Source organism: Sinocyclocheilus rhinocerous, unplaced genomic scaffold, assembly GCF_001515625.1.
Source record: "Sinocyclocheilus rhinocerous isolate Xijiao unplaced genomic scaffold, SAMN03320098_v1.1 scaffold889, whole genome shotgun sequence".
Classification (NCBI taxonomy): Eukaryota; Metazoa; Chordata; class Actinopteri; order Cypriniformes; family Cyprinidae; genus Sinocyclocheilus; species Sinocyclocheilus rhinocerous.
In genome coordinates this window covers 2303970-2331316 of record NW_015638024.1, presented here as the reverse complement: position 1 = coordinate 2331316, position 27347 = coordinate 2303970, and the positions used below count along the sequence as shown (strand labels likewise).

The following is a 27347-nucleotide window of genomic DNA, read 5'->3' as shown; positions in this document are numbered from 1 at the left end:
TATTTTTTTTTTAGTAATATTTTTTTCAACCTCAAAACATTTTATTATAAGACATGTATTGAATGTTCTTAAAAGAAGTCGTAGTATGATTCTAGCACATACAATAAGCCATAAAATCATATATATTTACATTTGTCATTATAATAGCTGACAGTTTCAGTTTTACTGTTCCACTATTCAAACTACATGACCGGTTAAAAATCAGTGACAAGCTGTTAGAATGCAACTGTTATGGAGCATCTTTAACGCATTTTCTTTTTACTTAAAAAATGGGATGGAATGCATTTATGCAAGAAATGTGATTCTAGCACATACAATAAGCCATAAAATCATATATATTTACATTTGTCATTATAATAGCTGACAGTTTCAGTTTTACTGTTCCACTATTCAAACTACATGACCGGTTCAAAATCAGTGACAAGCTGTTAGAATGCAACTGTTATGGAGCATCTTTAACGCATTTTCTTTTTACTTAAAAAATGGGATGGAATGCATTTATGCAAGAAATGTGTTTACTATAGGTACAACATAATGTACATGCATCGTTATGGTCCAATAGACATTTCCTTCACACTAGTGTGGGCACCATGCCAGAGTTTGGGTGGTGGGTGTAGGGCAAAGTTGGAGAGGAGTGCAAGGTGGAAGGGGTCAGTAGGTGAGGGGTGTGACTGTAGGACAGGAGGGGTCCTGGATTCAGAGAGTAGTGTCCTATGTGCTCATCAGGAGCTGCCATGTGAGACATGTCAGGGTAAACCTCTGAAGCTGAACTCTTTTTGCCCTTCTTGCTTCTGTTAGACACCTTGCGATTCCGTGTCTGTATTCCATCCTTCTTCATAGTTAAAGGCCTGTTGACCTGCAGAAAGACATAGCGGAGATTTCAGGTTTGGCAGTAACTAATTTTTCCTTCTGATGAATGTAGTATGAATGAGTGCACTCACGTTGTGCAGTTTAAAATAGAGGCCGCAGGCATTGCATACAGGCTCGCCGCTGGCATTGCGTCTCCATAGTGTCGTAGTGCTCGTGTGGCAGTTGGCGCACTGCGTTCCAGCACGTTTGCTGACAATCTGACACAGAAGCAAAGTTTATTGTCACTATATAATCACCAGATAATGAATTAATAACTCAATTTAATTAAGAAATTCATAATTAATAAAAAAAAATTACAAAACTACTATAAGTATATCCAACTTTACTCGGATACATACAGTACACTTATACCGTAATACGGTAAATACTATATAGCAAATCTCGGCTATGTTATTGTTAAATCGTTAGAGAATGTAAACCATATTATCGCTCCACGATATATAAAAAGTTGGATATATAGTATATCCTACTTTACTGCATACATACAGTATGCTCACATAAAGCAATATATATATATATATATATAAGTTGAATATATGAGTATGTTCAACTTTATATTAACTGCTTGGTTGCTCATATTGTTGCAAAATGTAAGTATATTATCACCCACCTCTAATACTAAATGCAACTATAAGGCATGAAGATATTAAAATATAATAAACATTAACATCATGATTTTCTGAAACAATGTGTACTGTGCAAATGTTATATAAGTAATTTTGACTCAACATGATATAACCAACTGTCTATCACCTGTTTAATTATTTATTTATTACATTGTTTTACATACCAGCCTCTTTTTTGGTCTGATGAGGGGTCTGTTCTGGCCATTCATCTTATGGTACAGTCCGCAAGCATTACAGAGGTAGTGGCCCGTCCCATCTCGACGCCACAGAGGGGTGGCAGTGGCACCACAATTTACACATTCACGTGCCTCTGTCAAATTCAGAAGTAATTATTATGCCAAATCATGCATGATTTTAAAATTCTCAGTAGATTCTAGAGGAGATTTACATACCTGGTGGCGAAAGTCTCATCTTGTTGCGAAGTTTGGGTGAGTATGATGAAGGGCTCATCCAGGGTCCGGTGGTAGAATAGAGTGCCGCTGAACTATAGTCCTGTGACGTGGTCATGTACGACCCGTATGGACCCAGCATGTGTGAAGAAGGACCATACACACCTCCAGAGGCTGAACTCAGATTGAGAAAGCTGCTTCCGCTTCCACCCATGGGACTCAGGCGCTCGGCTTTCAGGACTTCCTGGAGCCTGGGACTTTCCTTCCCATCATGGCTCGGGGAAGGGAAGCCATCTTTGGGGGAAGTGAAAGATGGAGTAACGCTGTTCGGGTAGATGGACGTGGAGGTGTGAGGGTGGAGAAGCGTCTTTGTGAATGGGCTGCTTGCCCAGACAGTGGATGTGGGGTTGTAGGAAGAGTTTAGAGAGTGACCCGCAGAGTTGTCCAGCCACTGGATGTTTCCCAGAATTGATGGAGAGGAGTAGACTTGACGAACTATTTCAAAAGAATTAAAAAATTAACACATTTTGACACTAGTATAGCCCAGTATTCATGCTTATATTGAATAGTGAGAGATGTTTTTAACTTTTTGTCTTTGCAGTAACAATGGAACAACATTGGACCCCACTGACTTTCATTGTATGGGCAAAAAAAAATAAAAAATAACAATGAGACATTGTGTTCAGCAGATTAAATGATGAGTAAATGATGACATACTTTAAATTTGTGGGTGAACTACCCCTTTACATTCTTATAAATAAAGGTTCTTAATTGGTATCTATGGTTCAATGAAGAACCTTTAATATCTATGGAGCCTTTTCATTGCACAAAGGTTCTTCAGACTCTTAAAATTGTTCAACTGTTCATTGCAAGGTTCTTTGGGAACCTAAAATGGTTCTTCTATGGCATCTCTGTGAAAAACCCTTTTTGGAACCTTTATTTTGTAAGAGTGAATGGTGGTGTGGAACACAGTAAAACAATGGTTGCATGTCTTCATATTACTCCTACTGATCTTTTATTATATTTGCAATACCATTTGATTGTGATACATTTCACTTTTACAGTCTTTTAACAGCAGCAGGGAGGAACTCACCTGGACTGTGTCTGTAAGATGATGAGGCTCGGCTCTGTCCGCTCGTGGAATAATATGATGGCAGTAAGTCAGTCTCAGAGCTGGAGTAGAAAGGCTCGTCATCTTCACTGGGTGGCAGTAAACCAGGCTCTGTGGTGTAGTTTGCCAGTGGGTCTGGACTAATCAGGCTGGGGGACACCCAACGAGACTGCTCGGATGAGTTCTCCATCTTTCATGTAGGAAAAATAATGTTCAGACTTGCATACCATCTATTTACGGTATAGGAAGAATTATTAATTTATCTGAAATAAACTGAGCTCATTTTAAAAATTGATTATTGCATAATTAATTTTAACAGGTAATATTATAAATGAATACATTCTAAATTCTATACAAACATTTTTCTCAATCCTTATTAGCTGAGCAACTGCCATCAAGATGACATTAGCTTGACAGGTATTGTAGACCTCCTTGGTCCACACAATACTTTATTAAGGTATCTAGACAGTACAGCGTGTCACACTTCCCTTTAAAAGGTCCTCATTTGACTGTAGCAAAAAAACAGCACTAAAAATACATGAGCATGTACAGGCATTTGTAACAGTTAGCATTAGCTCACAACAACGTTTACTCCCTTAGGGGAATTGACTATTAAAAGATTAACAGAAAGACCATAGCATTGCCTTTGAAAAACAGAATAACTGTTGAACAAGATCAGTATTGATTATATATTTGTCCTGAAAAAAGTAATTTAAATATATTTTTGCTCTAGAAACATCCAATTTTATTACATTAAATTTTTTTTTATAAATCTATCATTTTTTAAGGCTTTAAAGAAAGTTAAAATCAGAACAAAATGTAAGCCCAGAAAGTAGTGAAAGAATTAGATTACTAAAGAATTAAATCATTATCAGAACCAAAAATGTTAAAAAAATCTTAGAGCATTAGTCTTTATTGCATTGATAAAGAAAGCCTTTCTACTTTAACTTTCACTGGCACTTTGTGCATTCAAGTCATTATGTGTTTTTATTTATTTATGAATTCATTTATTTTATTATTTATTCACTTGAGGTCTAAATTTAAGTTAAATTTTATTAAACTTACCCTCAGACATTTTAACTTAAACTATAACATAAAATATATTCACAAATATTCACATAATCGTATTTGACAAAAGGTTGTAATGGACGTAATTACCATAAATAATGTTGGAACATATTTTCTTGTCATTTCCCTCAGTCAATCATGTTATCACATGCTGAACAGAAAAACAGTCAATCTAGTTGAGTGATTATGAATAGCATTCATTCTCCTGATAACTGTAGCTTATCATTATAGGTCTATATAATGATTGCACACACTGAAAGTGTTTTGTGCACATTTTGTGCATATTAGCATAATGCTGTGCAATAAGTGGAACAAGGAAATTTGAATCAAAGTGTGAATGACCCGTTTCACCCGTGAAGGCACTGGCACTTACGTGTACGTTGCAAAAATATACTTTTGCTTTTCAAGTAGTTATAGGCTAATTTATAAATATATTAATTTAATATTACCGGTAATACCATTAAAATGTTATATATAAAATTTGTATTTAATAATAGCAATATTATGTTAATATAATTGTTTTTATTTTAATATGAATCAGTTATGAACACAGGCAGTAACACATTCAGAATGATATTTTTTAAAACAATTACAATACATTTATAGAGTAATCAAATGGAGAAAAACATAACTGGAATGTTTTTACTTGACATTGAACTAATTATTAACATCTGATTCATGGCCACATTTGTCACTTTCTTTTGATTAAAATATTGTTGCAGTCTAGTCTCTAAAATATAATAAGCAGTAATTTGCTTATTGAATGATCTTCTAACACTGTTTTAAAATGTGCTGGTTATGATAGCAAATAATAATTGCACATTTATATTTATACAAGTTAATAAAATATATTGCAAACAGTACACACGTTTATTTATTGGTTTATATGTTAATTGATTGATTAAATTGTTTTCCTTTTAGGCTGTCTGGACACTAAGATCTAGACTGTAACTAAATTTTCTACACATCAGAAGTATATCAAATATTTGGCAAATATTAAAGATGTATTAAATTAATTTAAAGAAATACTCTCTTCTTCATCTAAACACAGAAAATAATTTTGTGAGTACAAAGCCAGGTGATGTGTTGTGAGACACTTTGTTTGGAAGAGCTTACCTGCAAGTGATGTATTGAGTAGCTTGTTTATCAGGTGAGTAGATTCACACCACTGCACAGATCATGCAGGACGTCTGGGGAATGAGAGTGTACTGGTCCTCTGCTCGCTTGCTTATCTCCCTCAGTCTTTGGGAACTATTAACTTCATTTGAAATTGTAGGGCACCAATGGGTGGGGTTGGGGTACTTTTTTTGGACACTCCTACCATATGGCCATGCTTAGAGTTTTGAATATTACATGGCAGATCTCTGGCTGACACAGCAACTACGATGAGTTTAACAATGGTGGTTTGTATAAATATTCTTGACCAATTATGATTGTGCATGATTGGCGAAAACATGATTCTGAACACAAAATTATATCCTATTCAGATTTCACAATCAACTTTCAATCAGTTATTGAGCTTTCTGGTTCACAAAAACGTCTGTAAGATTTTAGCAAGACAGCTGTTAAAAGATTTACACATATATGATTGACATTTGATTAACATTTAAACATTTAGTACATTTTAAGAAATCCTTATACTGTCCCACACTACAAACCAGAGGTTATATAACATGACCTGGTGTATAAATACAGATAAAGAGGCAAATCTAACAGTTCATTGTCTGAGAAAATCCCACAGAGAATATGAGAAACCCTAGTTTACAACAACCATAAACTTATCGTTCGTATGATTCAAGCACAACGATAAAGGTGCACTTTTGTGAAAAAAAATCATAGAGCATGTAAGTTTTCTATGGCACATACACAATAAATATAGAAATTAAAAGAGCACAAAGTAGTAACAAAGACTATTCCAAATGGAAACGGTGACTATGAACAAAGCAAATGAAAATGCAAAGGCACTTTTCCCTGGTGCAGCTCAGCAAAGAACCGTAATGCAAATCAACTCAAATGCTGCAATCATGGTCAGAGATACGGATGCAGAACGGCCTGCCTGAGCACAGGACTTAGACTGTCACTGTCATTTGACAGTCAAAACACTTTCAACTTCCCTCCACCATTGTGCATTTATAATTTTCAGGGAAACTGGGAAGAGATCCAGAGAAGCAAATCCTTCAACAAGGGACAGGTTATTGATTTACATAAGGCTCAATTTTAGAACTTCAGCATGTAGGCCAATACATTGTTACATCAGGACAGTTCCCCCAAAATTTGATTTACTCACCCTCATGTCATTCCAAACTGTACATTCCAAACAACTGACTTTTTTTTTTCCTCGGTGGAACACAAAGGGAGTTGTTTTCCATGTAATAAAAGTGGATGGTGACTATAGGGCTGTCAAGCTGCAAAAAGCACATAAGAACAGCATATAGCATCACAAAAGTTGTCAGTACGACTTATGCACATGTTTTGTGTGAGAAACAGGCTCAAATTCTAATCATTATTCATCAAATTTTGGTTGAAAACATCCATGGTCAGCATTCACTTTCTATGGAGGAGAGTAGAGTAGCTCGGACATTCTGTTTAAAAATGATATGATGGTAAATGATTTCTAAGTGAACTAGCATTTCAAAAACAAACCAATAAATACAACACGACTTTCTGTCCTGAACATGTTGTAAAGTTACAGTATTTGTGGTGATAAGGCATTATCCATTTTTCTATAAAAAATGAAATCATCCATTTTTGTATTGAAGTGAAAATGTGTAGAATTTAAAATGCTTGTAAAAGCTTGGACCTTTAAAAAAAAAAAAATTTTAAATAGAAAGAACTCTCCAAAGAGAGAGCGAGAGAGAGGCAGTGTTGAGGGATGTGGCTGGTGGCTGTGTGTGTGCTGGCTGCTGAACTGTGATAAGAGGTTATCAAGATTGGAGAGGGAGGCTGGGGAATCGTAAGCCATGACACTACATGAACAAACTCACAGGAACAAGTGACACCCTACAATGGTAGTCAAGACAACTCTTTTTTACACACACATACAACATACACGTTTACTTGGTTATTTAAATGAGGACTTATTTTAGATGTCTAGTATTTCTGTATGAAGCTAATTAATATGACACATAGACTAACCAAGCCCAAATCAATAAATGTTTCTCATTTTTACACACACATACATACATAAAAAATAAATTACATACTGTTCAAAAGTTTGGGGTAATGTTTTTAACCCCATTTTGTATATGAAAGATTCCAAACAGTTTCTGACTGCATGTATATCTACACTACACACTACTAAAAGTTTGGGGTACGTTTTTGAAAGAAGTCTGTTATGCATTTATGTGCTCAAAAATACAGTAATGTTATGAAAAATTAATACAATATAAAATAACAGTTTTCTAATTGAATATATTTAAAAATGTTAATTTATTCCTGTTATGTGAAGCTGAATTTTCAGCAGCCATTACTCATGTCTCACATGATCCTTCAGAAATCATTGCAATATGCTGATTTGCTGGTCAAGAAACATTTCTTATTATTATCAGTGTTGAAAACATTTCTGCTACTTAATATTTTTGTGGAAACTGGGATATGTTTTTCAGGATTCTTTGAAAATTGAAAAAAATCTTTAATGACATTATGAATGTCTTTAGTGTCACTTTTTATCAATTTAATGTGACCTTGCTAAATAAAAACTGACCCAATAATATAGGTTTAAAAATATTGCATTGCATTGGTCTCTCCATAACTCAAATAAAATAACAGTACAACTATGTACATGCACTCTTGTGTTGTGTGTTTGCAATCCAGGGTTTTGTTTAAGGGGCAATGTGACTGACAACAGTGACAGTGCACTTCTGTTAGTATAATGATATCCATTCCTGAAACCAGGAAGTCCTTAGATCCAGGTGCAAAATACACAATGCCCGTGTGGATCCATAAAGATGTTTCAGTTGGTGAGTGACACAAGACTCTGTGGGAACTGTTACTGGTCAGGGTGGTGTGGGGGCCAGAGCAGAAAGGCCAAAAAGTTGGGGGCAGTTGTGGGTTCTTGGGGCAGCGTTCCAGTTCCGAGGAAAGAAACTTCCATGAAAGCAGGCCCTTATCTCTGCCTCACACAGCCAGCTGAGTGGCTCCGTGTCATGAGGGTACAGCTCAAAGGACCGCCTCTCTCTCTTTGCCTTGACTTCTTATTTTTATTTGTATCCAAAGTTGGAATGAATTTGTTTTAGGTCATCCATATTTGTAAGTGTTATTGCCAACAAGTAGCTTCATTCCCAAATAATTACATATCTCATCCTCAAGACTCTATCAAATCATTTCTAGTCAAAAGTCTTATCCCAAAGATAAGTCTGAGTGAGAGGACACAGAATGCTTCTTGTCTATGGGTTGCAGACTGTAAGAGGATATATCACACTGAAATAATTTCCAGTCTGTCCCTCCTCCACACCACTTCATCCACAACATATATAAGTAAAAAGCTGTTAATTCGTGATGCCAATTAGTAGGCTAACACGGGAGGATATTCACCATCCGTTCCCAAGGGGAATTTCTCATTTGTTTTTAGAATAGTGGTTTTCATGAATAACAAGAAAGAAACTACAGTAGTTGTCAGACTCTTCAAGTATGTAAACTCACATCCTTGTGGTAGTTGCAGTAAATCGCTAACAATGTTTGAAAGTTTGAGACCAATTTTTTTTATGTTTTTTAAAAGAAGTCTCTTATACTCACCAAGGCTGCATTTATTTAATCAAAATACAGTAAAGTAAAAAATGTATTTCAATTTTAAATATTTGTTTTCTGTTTTAATACATTATAAAATGTCATTTATTTCTGTGATGGCAAAGCTGAATTTTCAGCATCATTACTACAGTCTTCTTCAGTCACATGATCCTTCAGAAATCATTCTATGATGATTTTCAGAATTTTTTTCAGGATTTGATGAATAGAAAAGAACAGCATTTTATTTCAAATAGAAATCTTTTGTAACATTATCGATGTCTTTACTGTCACTTTTGTCAATTTAATGCATCCTTGCTAAATAAAAGTATGCATTTCTTTATAAAACCAACAAATAAACAAACAAAGCTTACTGACCCCCAAAATTTAAAAGGTAGTGTACATTTGACAACTGTCTTCACATTTGAGTGACTGTGTGTAATGTATGTTGTACAACAAAATGTGAAAGTATCTTAAAGTAATGTTATGACAGATTTTGTTTTACTCATAAATCCATAACCACTATTTAAAAAACCCATGGATGGGTTCCTTCAGAGATAGGCTACATGTAACACTTGAATATAATTCATAGAGAGAGTGACGAATGGCATGTAAGACAGAGGTGAAATTCTAAACTTTCAAAGAAGAGGATGTGTACCTGACCTCAAAGCCACAGCTCCCATAAGTAATAGTGTGACACAAAGGTACCAGCTAAGTTTGTCTGTGTTTTTGTGAGGTAAATTAGTCGAAACCACGTTTCAGTTGAGGAGAACTGGTCTCAATATTCACTGTTACACTGTTACAGTTTTGGCCTCCACACCCTTAACTGACACACTCACATATAGCGGGTTCTGCCAAGTGTTTGCCTCTAAAATTTGTACTTTGAAAGCCAAATGAATGATGAAAAGCTACCCTTACAAAACAGTACTCTGCCGGTACCATGGTACAGTAAATGGTATCAGATGGCTACACTGCTGTACTTTTATATACAATATGGTAGTTAATACATGTATGGTATATTGTATATGGTACTCCAAGGTATTTCAAGAGTAAACACGGATCAAACAACGTCATTTTTGGCCTACTTCAAAAATGAAGAGCAATGCTATATGTCGACTGGTATTTTCAAATATCAGATCATAAAATGTAAAACTGCACAACAATTGCAATAGGCTACTAACATTTTTGATAGCCTACACCACATGTTTAGTTTGGCAAGGCGTTTGTTTACCTTACACGGCTAAGGTGGTTAACCATTACCTATTTTGCCATGTTTTTTAATGGATCCGTGATACGAACAGGACATTACAGTCTGAAATACAGAAGTGATGACCGAGATGAGTTCCTTCATGACCTCTTTTCATTGAAGACAGCTTTGGTTATTTTTATCATGACGCAGTGGAGCACATGCACACCACACTTGAAAGTCATTCTTATCGGAAACTCTGGTTGAGTGTCTGTCTTAGAAAGTATTGAAAGTATTGTAAATACTAGTGAAGCATGTACATGTAGACCCACGTGCAATTCACATAAAAGGCATTATGAACAACTTTTCCAGTATCCTATTATAGTCCAGAATAGCTACTTTTGCAAGAACAACAAAGACATTAATGCTACCATTCAAACGTTTGGTATGACTATATGGTATCACTATAACTTTAATGATGTTTCTGAAACAGAATGTCAAGACTCTTGTCAAATTTCACTTTTGATGTTTCTGAAAGTGTGATACTTTTATTCACCAAGGTTGCATAATATTGATTTAAAAATACTGTAAATAAGTTTAAATTCTTTTTTAAAGGATTACAGAATAAAGTATATGTATGGAGTAATGGCTGCTAAAAAATATAGAGCTTGTCCATCATAAAGAAATGATAATGTTTAAAAAAAAAAATCATAATAAATACTTATTTAAAACAGTTATTTTGATTTAACCTATTAGTGTTTTTCGTTGTATTTTTGGTCAATTAGATGCTACATTGATGTACAAAATAATTTTGTTTTAAAAACATTTCAAAAGTGATTGCAAACTTTTGAATTCCAGTGTATGTGTGACCCCAAAAACAAAGACCATTGTACTGTTAAACAAAAACAAGGAAGTACAAAAAAAACCTAAAAGCAGTGTTACTCTCTAAACAAGAAAAACCTCAACAGCTGCTTGTGTTTCTAGAAGTTTGGCATATTTACAGAGGAAGCTGGTTCTGTAACTCAATGTTAATGCCCTGTAGGTAGTTAATTTACCAGTTAATTCTCTGGTCATTTAGTTTTCCGTTTCTTTTTGTTTGAACAGAGTGGGAAAATCTTCATTTATGACCCGGTTTGTCGACCATCACTTTACTAATTTGTATCGTGCCACAATTGGGGTAGATTTCCTTACTAAAGAAATCACTATTGATAAAAGATCAGTGATTCTTCAGGTGAGATACATTTACATTCATTTATGTTAAACCAACAGTTTTTAAAAATAAAAGCAAACTTAGAAAATCATTCACCATGTCATACAGAGGATTCACATATAGTTTTCATCACAATAACATGGGTTACATCTCAACTGACCGAATAGGGCTCTACAAACTGTGTCATGCAATACTCAGCTGTTTTTGCACCAGATCTGGGACACTGCAGGAACAGAGAGGTTTCACTCCCTGGGTACCACACTATATCGTGGAGCTCACTGCTGCCTCCTAGTGTTTGATGTTACCTCGTCCATCTCCTTTGATGCACTAGAAGTCTGGAAGAAAGAGTTCCTGGTGCAGGCATGTCCTTCAGACCCCTCTGCATTCCCTTTCATAGTGCTCGGCAATAAAATTGACTTGGATTATCGTGAGGTTAGTCATCTCTATTGAATTATGAGCTATAAGATCCAGTGACTTTGCTTAATAACTGATAGCAGGATTTGATTGACAGGTGTCCCCTAACAAGGCCCAGCAGTGGTGCAGTGAAATCGGAGCTGAATATTTTGAATGTAGTGCCAAGGAAGACATTGGCGTGGACGCGACCTTTCACAGTGCGGCACGAGCGGCCTTGCAGTTTGTGAGTTCAAGCATTCTGTATAACTAAGACTAAATCAGGATTCTTTTAACAAATATTTAATTCAATTTTTGATCAGAGACGCTAGTCAGGCCGCCTAACTGAACATTTAATATTAAGCTTGACCAAAAAAGCTGCAGTATTAAGTTATAGTTGTTTGTGTCGCACTCTCTACAGCTCAAAAGTCACCATGTGGAGAATGGAGACGACATCCAGATTATACAGAAACAACAGGAGAAGCCGCCAAATAAAAAATGCTATTGCTGAAGCAAGAACAAACTCCTGTGCTACTGTTCAATGTTAAGGCCCATTCACACCAAGGGTGACGATTATTACCGGTATAACTAGAACTAGAAACGTTCTAGTTCTGATATAGTGAAGTCCACAACAGCTATAACAATAACTACACAGAAGAACATTTTCGTTGGAACCACTTTTAAAAAACGTTTTTTTTTCCAGCTGATGAACGATAACAATATTGAGCCAATCAGAATCCACCCAGCTTTAAAGAGCTCACATTTCATTACACCAAATACACAAAATAATGTTATTTTTAGCAGCATCATATGACCCCTTTAAAGCGGCAGACGACAACTACAGTGCATGATTATAATAAACAACGTTAAGTTATTATTCTTGGTGTGAATGGGCCTTTAATCTATGGAATCAGTCATTTAACTGATGAAAGGTGTTTGCTTTTTAAAAATTTTGTCAGCAATAAAGACGAGGTGAAAATTCACATCATGACAATAATTAGACTATTTTAAAACACGCTACTGATGAAAACGACAATAAAAAAAATAACACCTCAAGAGTAGTAATGCCCCAAATAAGTTTTTTTAGGAAGTATATGATTGTTTGTAAATCACATTGTGAATTTTTTCACATTTTTGTTTATATATATACAGGTGCATCTCAATAAATTAGAATGTCGTGGAAAAGTTCATTTATTTCAGTAATTCAACTCAAACTGTGAAACTCGTGTATTAAATAAATTCAATGCACACAGACTGAAATAGTATATATATAACTACTAGACTTTTCCTCTACTAAAATTAGCCAATTTAGTCGGTGTAAAATTAATTAAAATAAATGACAAACATGATTTAAAGAATATTTTCATTAAAAACAAACTAAAACAAAACAAAAAATAACACTGATCTTGCTTGATGAGTGTAAAAGACTTTTATATGAAAATAAAACCTCATGAACTAGCCTACGTCATATGAATACTATGCTGGGACATTATTCATTTATTTCGCCAGAAATATCTCCATATTAAATGCAAACGAGTTAACCGCCTTATCTATTTAGCTTTCTGAAAAGAGTATAATCAAATATAGCTACTCTAATTCACTACAATTCTGGAAGACACTATGGGTGGAACGAACTCTCAAGATGTGCTACATGAAACTAAAAGAAATTGGTCAAAATTATTCAGGGAGACAGTTTATATATTTCTGTTTCTTTTATAAGTCAAGACAAAAAAGGCAATCAGGAGATGACCAACATGTAAAAACGTTGTACAGGTAAATATATAAAAGGCCAGGATATCATCTTCACTTTTTGCATTATGAATGAACTATATTACAGTCGAATCCAAACTTGGCTTTCACCAAGAGTGAGTACAGCCATCCTCGCCCACAGTAGACATACAGGTATACACTGAACATCTAGTTTGCATACCTCTCAGATAATCAAAGGAGGGAAAAAAAAAAGTAGAAATTCATCTTCACATGGACAACTTCCTTCACAATCTAGGGCAGAGAAAAGTCTACAAGGATATGTTGTGAAAAAGTTAAGAGGAAAAGCCAGACGAAGGGAAAAAGCTGAGTGTTTACTAATAAAAGGCGGTTTGGTAAGGTGAGGAATTAAAAAAAAAAAAAAAAGTTCAACAATGTTTTACGATTTTTACATCTCAAGGTTTGGCATACACAAACACAGTGGAAACAAGCGTAGAAATACGCAGTAAACAAAGTAAAAGCCCTTCAGATGTTTACATTTGTTTACATCCTTTTCAGTTGTAGCACATCACCACTCAACTTAAGCACAAATACAATGTCTTTCCTTTTGTAAAAGTACTTGACAAGAGAACGGCCCATCCAAAAGCCCTTCTTCCCACAAATCCCTCAACCAATGGGGATGGCCAAGAATTTTTAAAACAAAAACAAAAAAATAAAAGTAGCGAGTTAAAAAAAAAAAAGAAAAAAAAAAAGAAAAGCACACAGACATACACACAGGAGAAAAGCTTTAAAAATACAAAAATAAACTACACAAAAGATCTTCTCCATCATCGCTTGCTAATTTTTTGTGAAGTTTTGCATTTTTTCCTTTTTTTGTTTTGTTTGTATGGCAAATCTCAGTTCTAGCAAAGTCCTGTCCTGCCGGTAATGTACTTCCATGGCCACATCTTTATCTGCAGTTCTGCCTCTATTTCTGCTTAATGCAAAAGTGCACAGACTTCACCATGAGGCTGGAGTCCAGAACGATTTCTTATGCAGATCGTATTTCACTGAGCAATTCAAGTGAAAAATATCCCCTCTTGTCTGAGGACAAGTGCTTGCTTTGTTTTCCCCCCCATTTCTGTTTTTTCCCCTCACATGAAAATGACATCACTCATCTCCAATCACAATCGTGTCCACACATTTACTGTGAACTAAAACTTCACACTGAAGTCCATCGCAGAAAAGAGAGCTTCTTCATTTGAGCCCAGCTGACAGATCAAACGATACAAATATCTTAAAACTGGCGTTTGAATTTACTCAAGCAAGATACATGTATTGAAAGAAATGGGGGAGAGCAGAAAGGAAGACTCTACAATGGAAAAAGCTACCCCCCCAAAGTATGTTGAAAAATACTCAAAAATATGCAATGTGCTTTTCTCCATCCATACTACTAACAAGAAAAAAAATTTCCCTAGTAACTGTATTCTTAAACACTATTTCCTTGTTGATTTTGTGCTGTTTGTGATGGATGGTTACAGTTGAAGATGTGTTGAATCCGGATGGAGCATTAGGAATAGTGTAAGTCTTTCTGGTCTTGGAGGACAAACGGAGAGAGGGGCTCACTGGTCCATTCTTGCTTTCTTCTGACCAATCCCTTTCCTGTAATAAAATGTACAAGCATTTTAATACTCAACCATAATTCTGCTACGGTTTAAAATTTCGGGGACAGTCATTTTTTTTAACACTTATTTAGCAAGGATCCATTAAACTGATTAAATATTTATATTTATACAATGACATTTCTAATGTTATAAAAGATTTCTATTTCAAATAAATCCTGAAAAAATATCACAGTTTCCATAAAAATATTAAGCAGCAACACTGATAATAAGAAATATTTCTTGAGCAATAAATCAGCATAATAGAATGATTTCTGAAGGATCATGTGACACTGAAGACTGAAGTAACGGCTGCTGAAAGTTCAGCTTTGCCATTACAGGAATACATTACATTAAGCATTACAATTGAAAACAGTTATCTGAAATTGAAATAATATTTAACATTATTACTGTATTTTTGATCATATGCACTTCTGTAATACTGAAGACATGGACACTCACGTATCTGGTGAAGAAACTGCTCTTTTTGCGGCAGGCTTTGCAGAAAGGCCATCTTTGTTAGACTCTACAAAGCAAGAGGCAATACAAAGCAACTGTAAAATCTACCTTGTCACTGCTTGAAACAGAAAATATTCTCCACCAAAGAAAGCCAGAAAACCTTTACCTTGCAGCCATCGCACTTGTGTAGCCGGGCCGTAACCTTTCTCGTTGCGTGCCGCGATGCGGAAGATGATGGCGGGTTTGGTGGTATAGTCTATATGGGCGTTGGACAAGATGGAGGACTGGACCAGGCACGAGGGATTTGGCCCACAGTAAACGCGCATGAAGGCAAGCTGGGCCGGGGCCGAGGGTTTTGCCTCGGTGGTCTGGCTGCTCTGGATGGCCAAATACACAGAATACTCCGTGATCTTTCCTGATGTCACGGATGGAGGCTCCCATGTAAGGTGGGCACCGTCTGGACTCTGAGGAGAGAAATAAGTAAAGACAGGATGCATTTATATGAGTGTAATGATTCATTTTCTTGTTGCATCAATTACAGATCCTGCTAATCCAACTGCATCGAAGAAATTAACACTTTTATTCATGAAGGACACATTAAATTGGTCAAAAAGTTTAGAACATTTTTATTTTAAATCTTTAAAAAAAAAAAGACAACTGTTTTTACTGTATTTTAAATTTTAAAAAAGCATATCTGTCAAAATTAATATTTGTAAAACAAAAATAATTCCTTTAAAAAAAATCTTTATTATTATTATTTTTTTTTACAACATTCTATTTATCATAACACCATATGTAACAACAGGTAATCAAGTGCAAATTAAGATTTGAGGTGTACCTTGCTGATCTTTATGGCACACGGTGCACCTGGGAAGCCCGGCAAACAGGTCTTGAAAGCAGATATTTCAGAAAAGGCTCCGCGGCCACACGTGTTTATACCCGCCACACGAAATTTGTAGGCTGTCCCGGGCTGAAGGTCCACCCTCTTCATCTGGCTGTAGTCAGGGATTGTGCCAGAATCATCCTACAACATAATACACAGTTCTGTCAGTATACTTACTTTTATAAACAAGCAATGGTGGAAGGTCTTAAAATATTGTTTGAAGGAGAATCTCATTGTGGCTCACCTCAACATAAGCGGCGTCATCTGCAGGCATGTAGAAATGTGTTACAACCATATTGGTCACTTTGACAATGCCAACATCAAACCACTGGTTTTCTTTCTTCACTTGAGGTTTGACCGTAACAGTGGGAGGGTTTTGTTTCTGTGAGGAAAAACAGAAAACAGGATTTTAAAATATTCTTTCGCATTCAGTGCATATTACCGTGACTCTTTACTCATGAAACTTACCACAGCCACAATACCATTGGCCACTTCAGTCAGAGCTGCAGCTGCCTGCATTTTAGCTGGACTGGCAACCACTGCAGGTGCGAATGTGCTGGATGGAGCCAAGGCTACACAGGGAATAAACAGAATCTTGATGGTTTTATTTTTTTTAATAAATGTGAAGTTTTTATCTGAAAGCAGGTTTTTCATTGGCAAAAAGCCCATTGTCTATTGTCAATAGTGTAGCGATGTAAGAAGCACAGCTCACACATAAGTCACTTTCAATGGCAAATGTGACTGAACTTTTGAGCTTTAGACTTTAATTTACTTTTTTAAAGCACATTAAGTTACTGATAATTCAACTATAATAATGGTTCGAAACAACTAATTTAGTCGATACTATTGAAAAGTAAAAAGAAACATCACACATACTCTCTGCTGAGGTGCTAGGCAGCAGTCTGACTACTGTACTTGTGGCAGCGGCGGCGATCTCGTTATGTCCATTGCTTTCTGAGGAGGGATCATTTAGGCTGTCAGCCGGAGCCAAGCCCTCTGTGGGTAGTGCGGCCTGAGCAGCAGCTAGCTGCTGGGCTGCCTGGAGCTGCTGTTGCTGCTGAACCAAAGCAGCTAGTTCCTGCTGGGTCAGAACGATGGGTATGGTGTGGGTCTGCTGGTCGTCTCCTCCGGCATCACCGGAGCCTGAGCGAGGAATAAGACACAAAATGAACTACTGCAAGCTTTGGATTTAATATGAACATATGCAGGTCATAGGTTGGGATTTTGTGGATTAATGATGGTGACTCACTCATAACAGCCTGCTGTGCTGCTTGCAGTACAGCCTGAATGGCGAGGGCCTGGGCCTCCTCTGTCGCTGCAGCCTGGGCCGCTGCCTCTGCGGCTGCCGTGACGGCCAGCTCCTCTGGGGTCAGACCAGTCACCATCAGCGTTGTGGGTTGCCCATCTGACATCAGCTCTGGTGGCAAGGCCAGTGCCACGGCCTGTGATGCTGACGCCGCTTCTACACCCTCCATCTACCCCACAAATAAATAAATAAATAAAATACAGGACATTTGAAACGAGTCTGAACTTTAAGTGAATTTGGATAATTGACACCTTAAAAAAACACTTGTTTTTATAATCCCTATAAATATAAAACTATATTAATATTTGGTACTTGGCAACTTTTTAACGTTATGATTTTATTTCTATAAAAAAAATTTTTTTAATGAAAAGTTAAAAATAATACTTTTTGCAAATAAGTTTGAATTCACCAATTTATTTGCAATAATAGCTGAAACATTCTACTGTAAAAAAAATTATATGAAAAATGTATTTAAAAAGTACAAAATAACATTTGTAAATTAAATTCAATTTAATTTGCAATAATAGCTGGAAATGTTTGCTGAACATTTTATTTGAAATAAAACCACAATTTATCTCTAGAATAATTTAATATTTTTCATTTTTCAAAGTTAAGCACTAAATGAATAAATGAAAACAAAAATTAAAAACAAAAGTAAATATTGGTATTAATTTGCTAAACTAACTAATAATTGTATAGTTAGAATACAACTGACTGTACCTCTGCTGTAGGTATCTGCTCCTGAGCCGTTTCTCCCTCTGCCATGCTAGAAGCGTCATGCTCCATGGGCACTGCCCCTTCCTCCGCCTGGCTCTCTGCCTGCATGGCTACCGCTACGGCTTCTCCCTGGAAGTCACTCGGCAAGGCCACTGCCTCTGCCTGGAAGTCACTGGGCATAGCTACTGCCCCCGCCTCTGTCTGAAACTCTGCCTGCATTGTGACTGCCTCCGCTTCAGCCTGGCCTTCTGCCTGCAAAGACTCTGCCTCCGAGCTCTCCATAACAACCGGCTCAGCTCCGGCCTCTGAGGACGACTCCGTGATTGAAGAGATAGACTGCAGGAGAAAGACAGAAAGAAAAACTGCTGATGTTCTGAATCCCTCTTTCTTTTCAACCCTCCCCAGCCACCTTCAATATGAAGTCCACGACTCGCATTCAGCATCCGTAATGGTATGCATCAGTTCCCAATGGATACAAAGTCTCACACTACACAAAGTTTAGATCTCAAAATACAGGCCACTCACCGGAACAGCTGGTCCTGGTAGAGGTGTGGCCTGTGTGACTATGGTAATGGCTCTGCTCTGGGGAGCTGCAGTGGACTGCAGGCCTTCTGTACTAGTGGTAGATTCTGACGCTTCACCACTCTGTTGGGCTAAATGTGCAAAAGAAATTGTTACCATCAACTTTTAAAAGACACAAAAAGTAAAAAAAAAAAAAAAAAAAAAAGTATAATATTGGGTCTCATTCATGAACTGTGTGCATGTATAATTTTGTGCATGAAATCTGTTTACAAACGTTTTCACAAATCATGATTCATCAATAACTTTTGTACTACAATAAAAAAAAAAAAAAAAAAAAAAAAAAAGTAGGAACAACTGAAACCACACGTACACAAAATTCACACACTCTAGAGTGACCTTATAATTATGTTGAGAAAATTTTTTTATACATAGATATTTCATCTTGGGAAAGCCCTAATGTGGATATGTTTGGAGATCACGTTTTATGCAAATGACTAGCCTCAGGCACACAGCCATTAATATTAGAACAAGGTTAAGAACAAATTAATATGCGTATGCACTTCCTGTGAATTAGGTGGATTTTTTAAAATAAAAATAATCCACACAAATATTAGCAAATGAGACCCAATGAGTTTGTAAATATTATAAATGTGCAGATTTATAATAATAATAATAATGCATTTTGTTTTTTTTTAATAAAATAATAATAATAATAATATCTTCTGGAAATCTTAAGTACCTGTTCCCTCATCTGTCTCCATACTGCAGGTTGCAGTGGTTGCCGTGTTGGTGGTGCCCGTCTCGTGAGTCTCACAAGGTGGGTTCGAGCAGACCCTCTGCACCGTTCCCGTCTGATTCCCGCCCATGTTAGATGACGCTGTGGTTGCCGTGTTTGTGGTGCCCGTCTCGTGGGTTTCACAGGGTGGGTTTGAGCAGACCCTCTGCACTGTTCCCGTCTGATTCCCGCCCATGTTAGATGACGCTGTGGTTGCCGTGTTGGTGATGCCCGTCTCGTGGGTTTCACAGGGTGGGTTTGAGCAGACCCTCTGCACAGTTCCCGTCTGATTTCCGCCCATGTTAGATGACGCTGTTGTTGCCGTGTTGGTGGTGCCCGTCTCGTGGGTTTCACAGGGTGGGTTGGAGCAGACCCTCTGGACAGTGCCAGCAGGAGCAGTGCCCATATTTGAAGATGCTGTGGTTGCTGTGTTGGTGGTGCCCGTTTCATGGGTCTCACATGGTGGGTTTGAGCAGACCCTCTGTACAGCGCCCATGTTGGCAGATGCTGTGGTGGCAGTGTTTGTTGTACCCGTTTCATGCGTTTCGCAGGGCGGGTTGGAGCACACTCTCTGTACTGTGCCAGCTGGTCCAGTGCCCATATTTGCTGTTGCTGTGGTGGCCGTGTTGGTGGTGCCCGTCTCATGAGTCTCACAGGGTGGGTTGGAGCACACTAAAGTAACATTGCCAGAAGCATCGCCTGCACCAGACTCAGTAGAGGTGGGCTGCTCAGAGGTGGGAGAGGCCAGAATGGAAACAGGCAGATCTCGGACAGGCTGAGCCTCCACACCACTGGGTGTAGTTATGAGAGTCACCTGGGTGGGCTTAAGAAAGGATGACACAAGATTAGTGACTACAGATTTAGTTATATTTTTCAGTAACTTGAGTGAATATTGTGAAAAACGGAGGGTCACATCACCGAGTCAGCTGTCTTAACCGTGGCTTGTGTACAATAATGCACAGTATTTGAAAAATAATGTTTTTTTTTAACATTAAAGCATGTCAACATATTCTGTTACACCAAATACACAAAATAATGATCTTTAAAAAAAGCATCATATGACCCCTTTAAATACAATTGTGTGTCAATTTATATTTTTATATCATTAGCATAAAGTTAATTATTTGTTTTATTACCCATTAAATTACACTACAGTTTAAAAGTTTTCAGTCAGTATGATTTATTTAAAGAAATTAATAATTTTATTCACAGAGGACACACTAAATTGATAGAAAGTGACAGTAAAGACATTTTATAATCTTATAAAAGATTTCTATTTCCAATAAATGCTGTGCTTTTGAACTTTCTATTCAAATAATAGAAAAAAAAATGTTTCACAGTCCCCACAAAAATATTACCTGCTTTCAACACTGATAGCAAGAAATGTTTTTTGAGCACCAAATCATCATAATAGAATGATTTCTGAAGGATCATGTGACACTGAAGACTGAAGTAACGGCTGCTGAAAATTCAGCTTTGCAATCACAGAAATAAATTACATTTGAATATATAATATTATCATTTTTACTGTATTTTTTAAAAGACTTCTTAAAAACCATTAAACCTTTCAGGCACCGAACAATAGTATACCTATACTACTACTACTACAAAAGACAAAAAAATGGTAGTTTATAGGGGAAGAAAATTAATTACAAAAATAATTTCAGTGAATTGTGTAATTATTTTGTAAAATAATAATTTATAAAATATAACTTTAAAATATACTTGCATAATAATAATAAAAAAAACTTAAAAGATAAAATGGCTGCAATACTTAAGGAATAATTATATACAAAAAACATCTGATTATCTGGTTCTAACCTGCATGGTGGAGGTGACAGTGTTCAGGTTGCTTTGGGCAGCTGACACAGCGGTAGCATTAATGACCTGGCTTGAGAGGGTGGCAATTGTGCCGAGAGTGGTGATGGGAGTTGCCAGGGTGGCGTTGGCACTGGCTAAGCTTCCTCCAGCTAAGCTGGTAGAAACGGTTCCTGTGACTGTGCCAAGTGTCGTTACACCTTGGAAAGAGAACAGACACGGCGAGAGGGAAATACTTCAATCATTCATAATAGAGGTTGCTGAATTAAACTTGGCACAGAGACGCATGCAGTCTTTTAACAATGAACAATTACTATTGACTTTACTAGGTTCATATCCTCACCAGTTGTTCCCTTGACAACCAGCGTGGTTACAGTTGGCTTGACCCCAGATACTGGAGACACGAGACGCACTCCTCCCATCGGCAAAGTGCGAAGGATGGTTCCAGGCTGACCAGGAGCTCCCTTCAGAACAACCTTCAGATAGGAAAAACACAACCCATGTAAGAAAACGCTTCAACAGCATCATGTTTTTCCATTTCACACCAGATATTCTAAACCCAAATACCTGTGTTAGGCCTTGCTGGCCAGCTGCTGTACCAATCTTTGGCATTGCTGTAATGATTTTGCCAGGAGTTCCTGTTCCAGATGTCATCACCTTTGAGGTGATGAAGGTAATTGGGCTCTTCACCCCTGTACTACTAGTCACGCCTACAACAGAAAACAGACACTCATTAAGCCCAAACAAAGCCACCTGAAATAATATTATTTTGCACACACATTATTATTTTTAGAGTCGTTGATAATAATAATAATAAACACATAACTATAACTTAAATAAATAAATAAATATGTATTATTTAATGATACACAAATATAACAAATATACACACTAATATGATAATTATTATAATTGTTAATAATAACAATAAATATTAACAATAATAAGACTCTTCTTGACAAAATTGCTTATTTCTTTACCTGCAGCTCCCTGGTGTAGAGCAGACATGGGGATTGTTTTGATAATAGTGGTGGTGCCTGGTTTGGTGGTGGTGGTAGGGGACATACCACTGATACCCAAGATAGTGGGTTTGTGTCCGGTGCCACTTGCTTGACTGGTGGTAATTATGGTGGTTGGCTTTCCATCCGCAGACGTTACCAGTTTCAGAATGGTGCCGGGTGGGAGGGGACCCTTTGTCTATGGAATAAGAATGACATTGAAGTTAAGATTATTTCAAATTGTAATTTGTGTGAGCGTCTGAGAGATTTAACTATATACTATAGGTTTAATGTACCTGTATAATTTGAGTCAATGGGTTGGAGGAGGCCTGTCCAGTCACTGAAGTTGTCTGCATTGGTTTGGTCTGTACCACTGACATCATCTTGCCCAAGTTGGAAATCTTAAAATAAATAAATAAATAAAGATAAATAAATCTATGCCAATTCTATGCCTTTCTAAATTCTCCTATGCCAGAATTTACAATACTGTACCAGGTTTCCTCCCATGGAAAGTGGGCTCTTAACAAGAGTGATGGTCTTGGTGACTCCGCCCACCATCGTGGTCACAACCTGAGCCTGCTGGGCTACGGTAACTGTGCCAGACTTGTGCACGGTGATGATGGGCCGAGCAGCTGTGGTGGGACTGGACACTGTCGGAGTGGCCACCTGTGCAGCCGCAGTCTTCAGCATGCGAGTGGCAGGGTTGCTTACCTACGACAAAATAATTGTGAGTCATTAAACCAGTGCTGGCCAAGAATGCAAAATAGCTTGCCACATGAATATGTAATTCAGCTGACGTACGTTTACGGTCATGTGTATGCTGGCTAATGCAAGTTTTGAATTCAGCTCCTCCAATCATAGTTTAGAGCTGGAACCATCTAAGTTAGTGTTTCTCAACCCTGGTCCTGGGCGCCCCCCAGCACTGCCCATTTTGTGTGTCTCCCTAATCAAACACACCTGATTCAACGCATTAGCTCATTAAAAGAAACTCCAGGACCTGAAATGGGTGTCAGATAAGGGAGACATACAAAATGTGCAGTGTTGGGGGGCGCTCAGTACCAGGGTTGAGAAACACTGATCTAAGTTTTGCTGTTTTGGAGTCTTTTGTTTTTTAATTCAAGCGTTACCAAAATAGGCCCAACATGAAAAATAAAGCCCAAGGGGCAAGAGGCAATATGAAGAACTACACACAGTGACAATCTTAAGATAATTACCATCACAGGTGATGCCACTTTAACTGTGTTGGGGAGAGTGGTGTACCCAGGTGTCATAGCCACCGTTTTAACAATTGTGGCCCCAGCCGGCACATTGAGAACAGTGGCTCCAGAGGAAGGAGGGATTTTCTGTGTGGCTGCAGCAGCTGCGGCCAAAGCTGCCATTCCACTCATCTGAGGGCTGCTGCCAATGGGCTAAAAAAAGGGGGGGGGAGTACACATTTAAATAAAACAATTTATGAAACATCAACATTTTTATAGATTCCAGCTTTACTTTTTTGCTTCATACCGTTCCTTGAGTGGTCTGTGTTGGCACTACCATGCGAACACCTGCAGGAAGTGATGTCATAGTGACTGGGGATTTTCCAGCCTGGCTGGCCTGCCGCACAGTGACAATCGACGTCCCGGTGCCTGACTGAGGGGCCGCAACTTTCAAAATAGCTTAAATATAAAATAAAATGTTAAACTCAACCGTTACACTCCAAAAAAAATTTAAAATACTAAGAAAGAATATTTAAATTACATTTAAGTATTGAGTAAACAAAAAAATTACTGTGCTATTAACAATTTAACAAATTGGTACCTGGGCCACGTGCTGTTGAGGCAGCCACAGGACTTGCAGGTGTGCTGGGCAGGACTGAGGCTGTGGGAGAAGCAGACTGGGGCACGAAGGTGATGCCACTTTGCGGCAAACTCTGAGCAGACGGAGCAGCTGCGGCAGGCGCTGGACTCTTAGGCGAGTTTCCAGGGAGGGAGGGAACTGCATTGAGGGCTGGTGATGTGGCAGCAGTGGCTGATGGGATATCATATTTCTGAAGCTGAAGCAGGTACATGTCTGATGTAGACACCGCTCCCCAGCTAACCTCTAAAGAATTTGTGTTGGCCCGGACAAGCTGTACCCGTGAAGGAGGATTAGGTCGCTCTGCAAGAAAATGTGCAATGCCAAAAACCAGTAAAATTGCATGGTTCAATACAATCAACTGATGCAAAAAAAAAAATACTACTCAATGTGAAACATTTTAAGCATTTGGATATTTTATGAAGCAGTTTAAGGCCCAATCCCAATCCTATCCCTTAGCCCTCCGTTTTGCGCGTTCACGTGAAGGGGTAGGGGTGTCTCGATTCTCTTTTGGTTGGAGGGATAGGGGTAGGGGAAGGGTCAGATAGCCCTTCAAACTAAGATTTTTCGGGACCACACTTTAAACAAAGGGGTATGAATTATCTCAGTGTAAACCGGCTACAGCGGCAACATGGCTGCCAGAGCGAACAAAAAGACATTGGCATTAATAAAGAAGGGGTAGGGGAAGGGGTATAAAATAGAATTGGGATTGGGCCTAACTGTGTCAGAAATGCTCTATACTGCATATCTGTTGCACTCACCTGTCTCCAGGTACCAGAGATCTTTGCAGCACACCTGATTGTTCCAAGCTTTGCGGTACCCATCACGTCCACTCCAAACATAAAGTCTGTTGTTAATAGCAACAGCGCAATGTCCTGCTCGTGCACGTGGTATGTTGTCCTCCAAAGTGTCCATCAAAACAGTCTCCCATGACAAGGTGTCTAAAAGGAAAAGGAAGCTCTTTTTTTTTTACATTTCAAGAATATGCTATAACATGACAAACTGCAATCAAAACATGCTGTTTGGACTCAATCCTAACATTTCACAGATAGGATTGTCACAATACCATAACTTCCTGTAGATAGCATTTTAAGTGAAATTTCACGGAAGGGGTATGAATTATCTCAGTGTAAACCGGCTACAGCGGCAACATGGCTGCCAGAGCGAACAAAAAGACATTGGCATTAATAAAGATTTTAACGAAAATTAATCATTTGTTTTATGTTACATTCAATCGTGAGTTCATATTTACGGTCATGTTACTCAAAGAAATGTTTGCAAAAAATCGCTAAAGTTTGCTAACGTCATATCATTACAGACTGCACAATAGTGCCACAACATATTTTCATGTCTGATCTGGGCAATAACCACCATAGACATTGAGGGGGGCTAACCCCCAATAATTAGAAATCACTAAACCCTTTTCTCAAATATTGTCAATTCAAGAGAGAGAGAGATTAAAGTTGCGTGTATGTGCGTTTCCACTGACCACATTATTATATGATAGGAATACCTGGGAATGTTGTTCTTGGGGTCTTCACTGTCATTGGCAAGCCCCCCAAAAAGATAGCACTTGTTGCCCACAAGAGAAAAACTGTGGCCCAGGCGAGGGCATGGTGGTGCTCCATTTTTAAGGGCTTTTGGTTTCAATTTTTTCCATTCCCATCTGCTTGCCTGATAATAGTAACCACAGAACCACAGGAAGAGATTTTAAAACACTACGCATCACACATTTGCCGACCACGTAAACGGATACAGAGGAAAAACTGGGTATTATACACTAAATGACTGAGTAAGGGCCACACGCTACCAGACTTCCACGTCATTCCGAACACAAACTCACACAGAAACATGCACCTCACTGTTTGGACACACATTACAAATAAAAACAATGTGTGCTCTAAAAGATGGCTCAAAATATCAAACGTTTGATCATCCAACTGGTTGGAATAATAGTCTAAAGCTAAAAATTCAGAGTCTGTGCCCATCATACACTATGTAATTTTCTGTGAAATCTGTCAACTCTGACTGGCCAAAATCAGCAGGCCAGGTATATCTTTCGGCAACTAACGTTGGCTAAATCAGCCTGCAAATCCGGGCAAATTTGTGTAGTGTATTCAAGCCTTTAGTCACATAACAGAGTGATTTTAAAGCACTTTTTCTTACCTGTAACTCATAAAGGTCATTGCTGTACTTTCCATATTCCACCATTCCACCAAAAGCTAATAGACGTGTGCCATCACATACAAAACCATAAGCTGCACAGCCTGGAGGAATGTCTCCACGAACAGCTGGTATGAACCACTGGTTTGTTGCTGAAAAAGAAAGATATAGCCTATTTCATTATTCTGTCAATATCTCAGTGAAAAAGTGTAGACAACTTGCAATAAAGCTCTCTTGCAGTTTGAAAGCCAATGTCATTAAAAAGCATTTTATAAAATCAAAGCACTTTCTAATTGTCAAAATATGAAAAAATGGACAGTAGGACAAAAGTCAAGGAGAAGAAGAGATGTGACCAACAGAAGAACAATACATCACGCCATGACATCTTAGGTGAAATAAAAGAAAAACTAAACCACAATGAAACTCAAGTAGCAACAGATCTTTTCTTCCATATTGCGATGTACACCCAAGTGTAACATATTATTGAAAGAAAAAATGTAGGGTGGGGACTTGGTTTTACAGGAGACACTTTGATTAAACTTTGAAGTCAAAACACCAAATGACGCTGTATTAGAAACACCCTCACATTAGCATTAACTACTTTTTGTAATTTGATGCAAAGTAATATAATACAAAGTATAGTGTTGTAAAATGCACATACATAAAAAAAAAAAAAACTAAACTAAAAACTTGAGGATTTTTGATGCTGATGACCGTTGAAACACGTCAGTCTTGTGAAAAGGGTCCATTGAATTACAGGAAGAGAAATTTACTGAATTGCAATTCAAAGAACTGAAAAGTCGCACAACAGAGGAATTTGATTGTTTGGCTTCATTGGGAACATAGTGAGATAAATTAGAGCTTTCTGGGAAATTAACTCTTTCACCATAACCCACAAAATGAATAGTATTTAATGTAATTTGTGTATATATATATATATATATATATACACAA

The 27347-nt window shown here is 37.6% G+C and overlaps 3 protein-coding genes across 3 annotated transcripts in view; 1 reads left to right on the top strand and 2 right to left on the bottom strand.

Annotated features, from left to right (window-relative positions):
- Positions 1-318: 318 nt before the first annotated feature.
- On the bottom strand, positions 319-5304 carry LOC107749468 (GATA-binding factor 1-A-like). Its single transcript, XM_016564640.1, has 6 exons — positions 5181-5304; positions 2979-3186; positions 1889-2380; positions 1661-1806; positions 942-1067; positions 319-856 (listed from the first exon to the last, which is right to left on the bottom strand). The coding sequence occupies exons 2-6, from the start codon at positions 3184-3186 to the stop codon at positions 572-574; spliced, it is 1257 nt and encodes a 418-aa protein (XP_016420126.1). The 5' UTR covers positions 5181-5304; the 3' UTR covers positions 319-571.
- Positions 5305-10086: 4782 nt separating this feature from the next.
- On the top strand, positions 10087-12160 carry LOC107749471 (ras-related protein Rab-7a-like). The gene is made up of 5 exons (XM_016564643.1): positions 10087-10235; positions 11077-11203; positions 11396-11614; positions 11694-11819; positions 11994-12160. The coding sequence occupies exons 1-5, from the start codon at positions 10177-10179 to the stop codon at positions 12081-12083; spliced, it is 621 nt and encodes a 206-aa protein (XP_016420129.1). The 5' UTR covers positions 10087-10176; the 3' UTR covers positions 12084-12160.
- Positions 12161-13269: 1109 nt separating this feature from the next.
- LOC107749508 (host cell factor 1-like) overlaps positions 13270-27347 on the bottom strand; it is a 15054-nt gene continuing 976 nt past the window's right edge. The window contains exons 2-25 of the mRNA XM_016564685.1: positions 26397-26545; positions 25744-25904; positions 25366-25385; positions 24992-25171; positions 24195-24533; positions 23901-24052; positions 23612-23806; positions 22890-23108; positions 22694-22798; positions 22380-22596; positions 21967-22109; positions 21743-21875; positions 21403-21599; positions 19546-20404; positions 18810-18937; positions 18288-18620; positions 17511-17736; positions 17138-17404; positions 16730-16833; positions 16506-16643; positions 16217-16402; positions 15545-15842; positions 15382-15445; positions 13270-14920 (exon numbers count right to left, since the gene is read on the bottom strand). Of these exons, the coding sequence (XP_016420171.1) occupies positions 14881-14920; positions 15382-15445; positions 15545-15842; positions 16217-16402; positions 16506-16643; positions 16730-16833; positions 17138-17404; positions 17511-17736; positions 18288-18620; positions 18810-18937; positions 19546-20404; positions 21403-21599; positions 21743-21875; positions 21967-22109; positions 22380-22596; positions 22694-22798; positions 22890-23108; positions 23612-23806; positions 23901-24052; positions 24195-24533; positions 24992-25171; positions 25366-25385; positions 25744-25904; positions 26397-26545 (4853 nt within the window). The 3' untranslated portion in view covers positions 13270-14880. The remainder of the gene's footprint in view (positions 14921-15381; positions 15446-15544; positions 15843-16216; positions 16403-16505; positions 16644-16729; positions 16834-17137; positions 17405-17510; positions 17737-18287; positions 18621-18809; positions 18938-19545; positions 20405-21402; positions 21600-21742; positions 21876-21966; positions 22110-22379; positions 22597-22693; positions 22799-22889; positions 23109-23611; positions 23807-23900; positions 24053-24194; positions 24534-24991; positions 25172-25365; positions 25386-25743; positions 25905-26396; positions 26546-27347) is intronic.

Bases quoted from the DNA above. Each gene is read 5' to 3' on its own strand.
- LOC107749468 (XM_016564640.1), bottom strand. From the start codon at position 3,186: ATGGAGAACTCATCCGAGCAGTCTCGTTGGGTGTCCCCCAGCCTGATT. The intron at 2,381-2,978 runs GTGAGTTCCTCC...CTTTTGAAATAG, and splicing joins ATCTTACAGACACAGTCCAG to TTCGTCAAGTCTACTCCTCT. The intron at 857-941 runs GTGAGTGCACTC...GTCTTTCTGCAG, and splicing joins TCTATTTTAAACTGCACAAC to GTCAACAGGCCTTTAACTAT.
- LOC107749471 (XM_016564643.1), top strand. From the start codon at position 10,177: ATGACGCAGTGGAGCACATGCACACCACACTTGAAAGTCATTCTTATC. The intron at 11,204-11,395 runs GTGAGATACATT...TTTTTGCACCAG, and splicing joins AAAGATCAGTGATTCTTCAG to ATCTGGGACACTGCAGGAAC. The intron at 11,820-11,993 runs GTGAGTTCAAGC...CACTCTCTACAG, and splicing joins CACGAGCGGCCTTGCAGTTT to CTCAAAAGTCACCATGTGGA.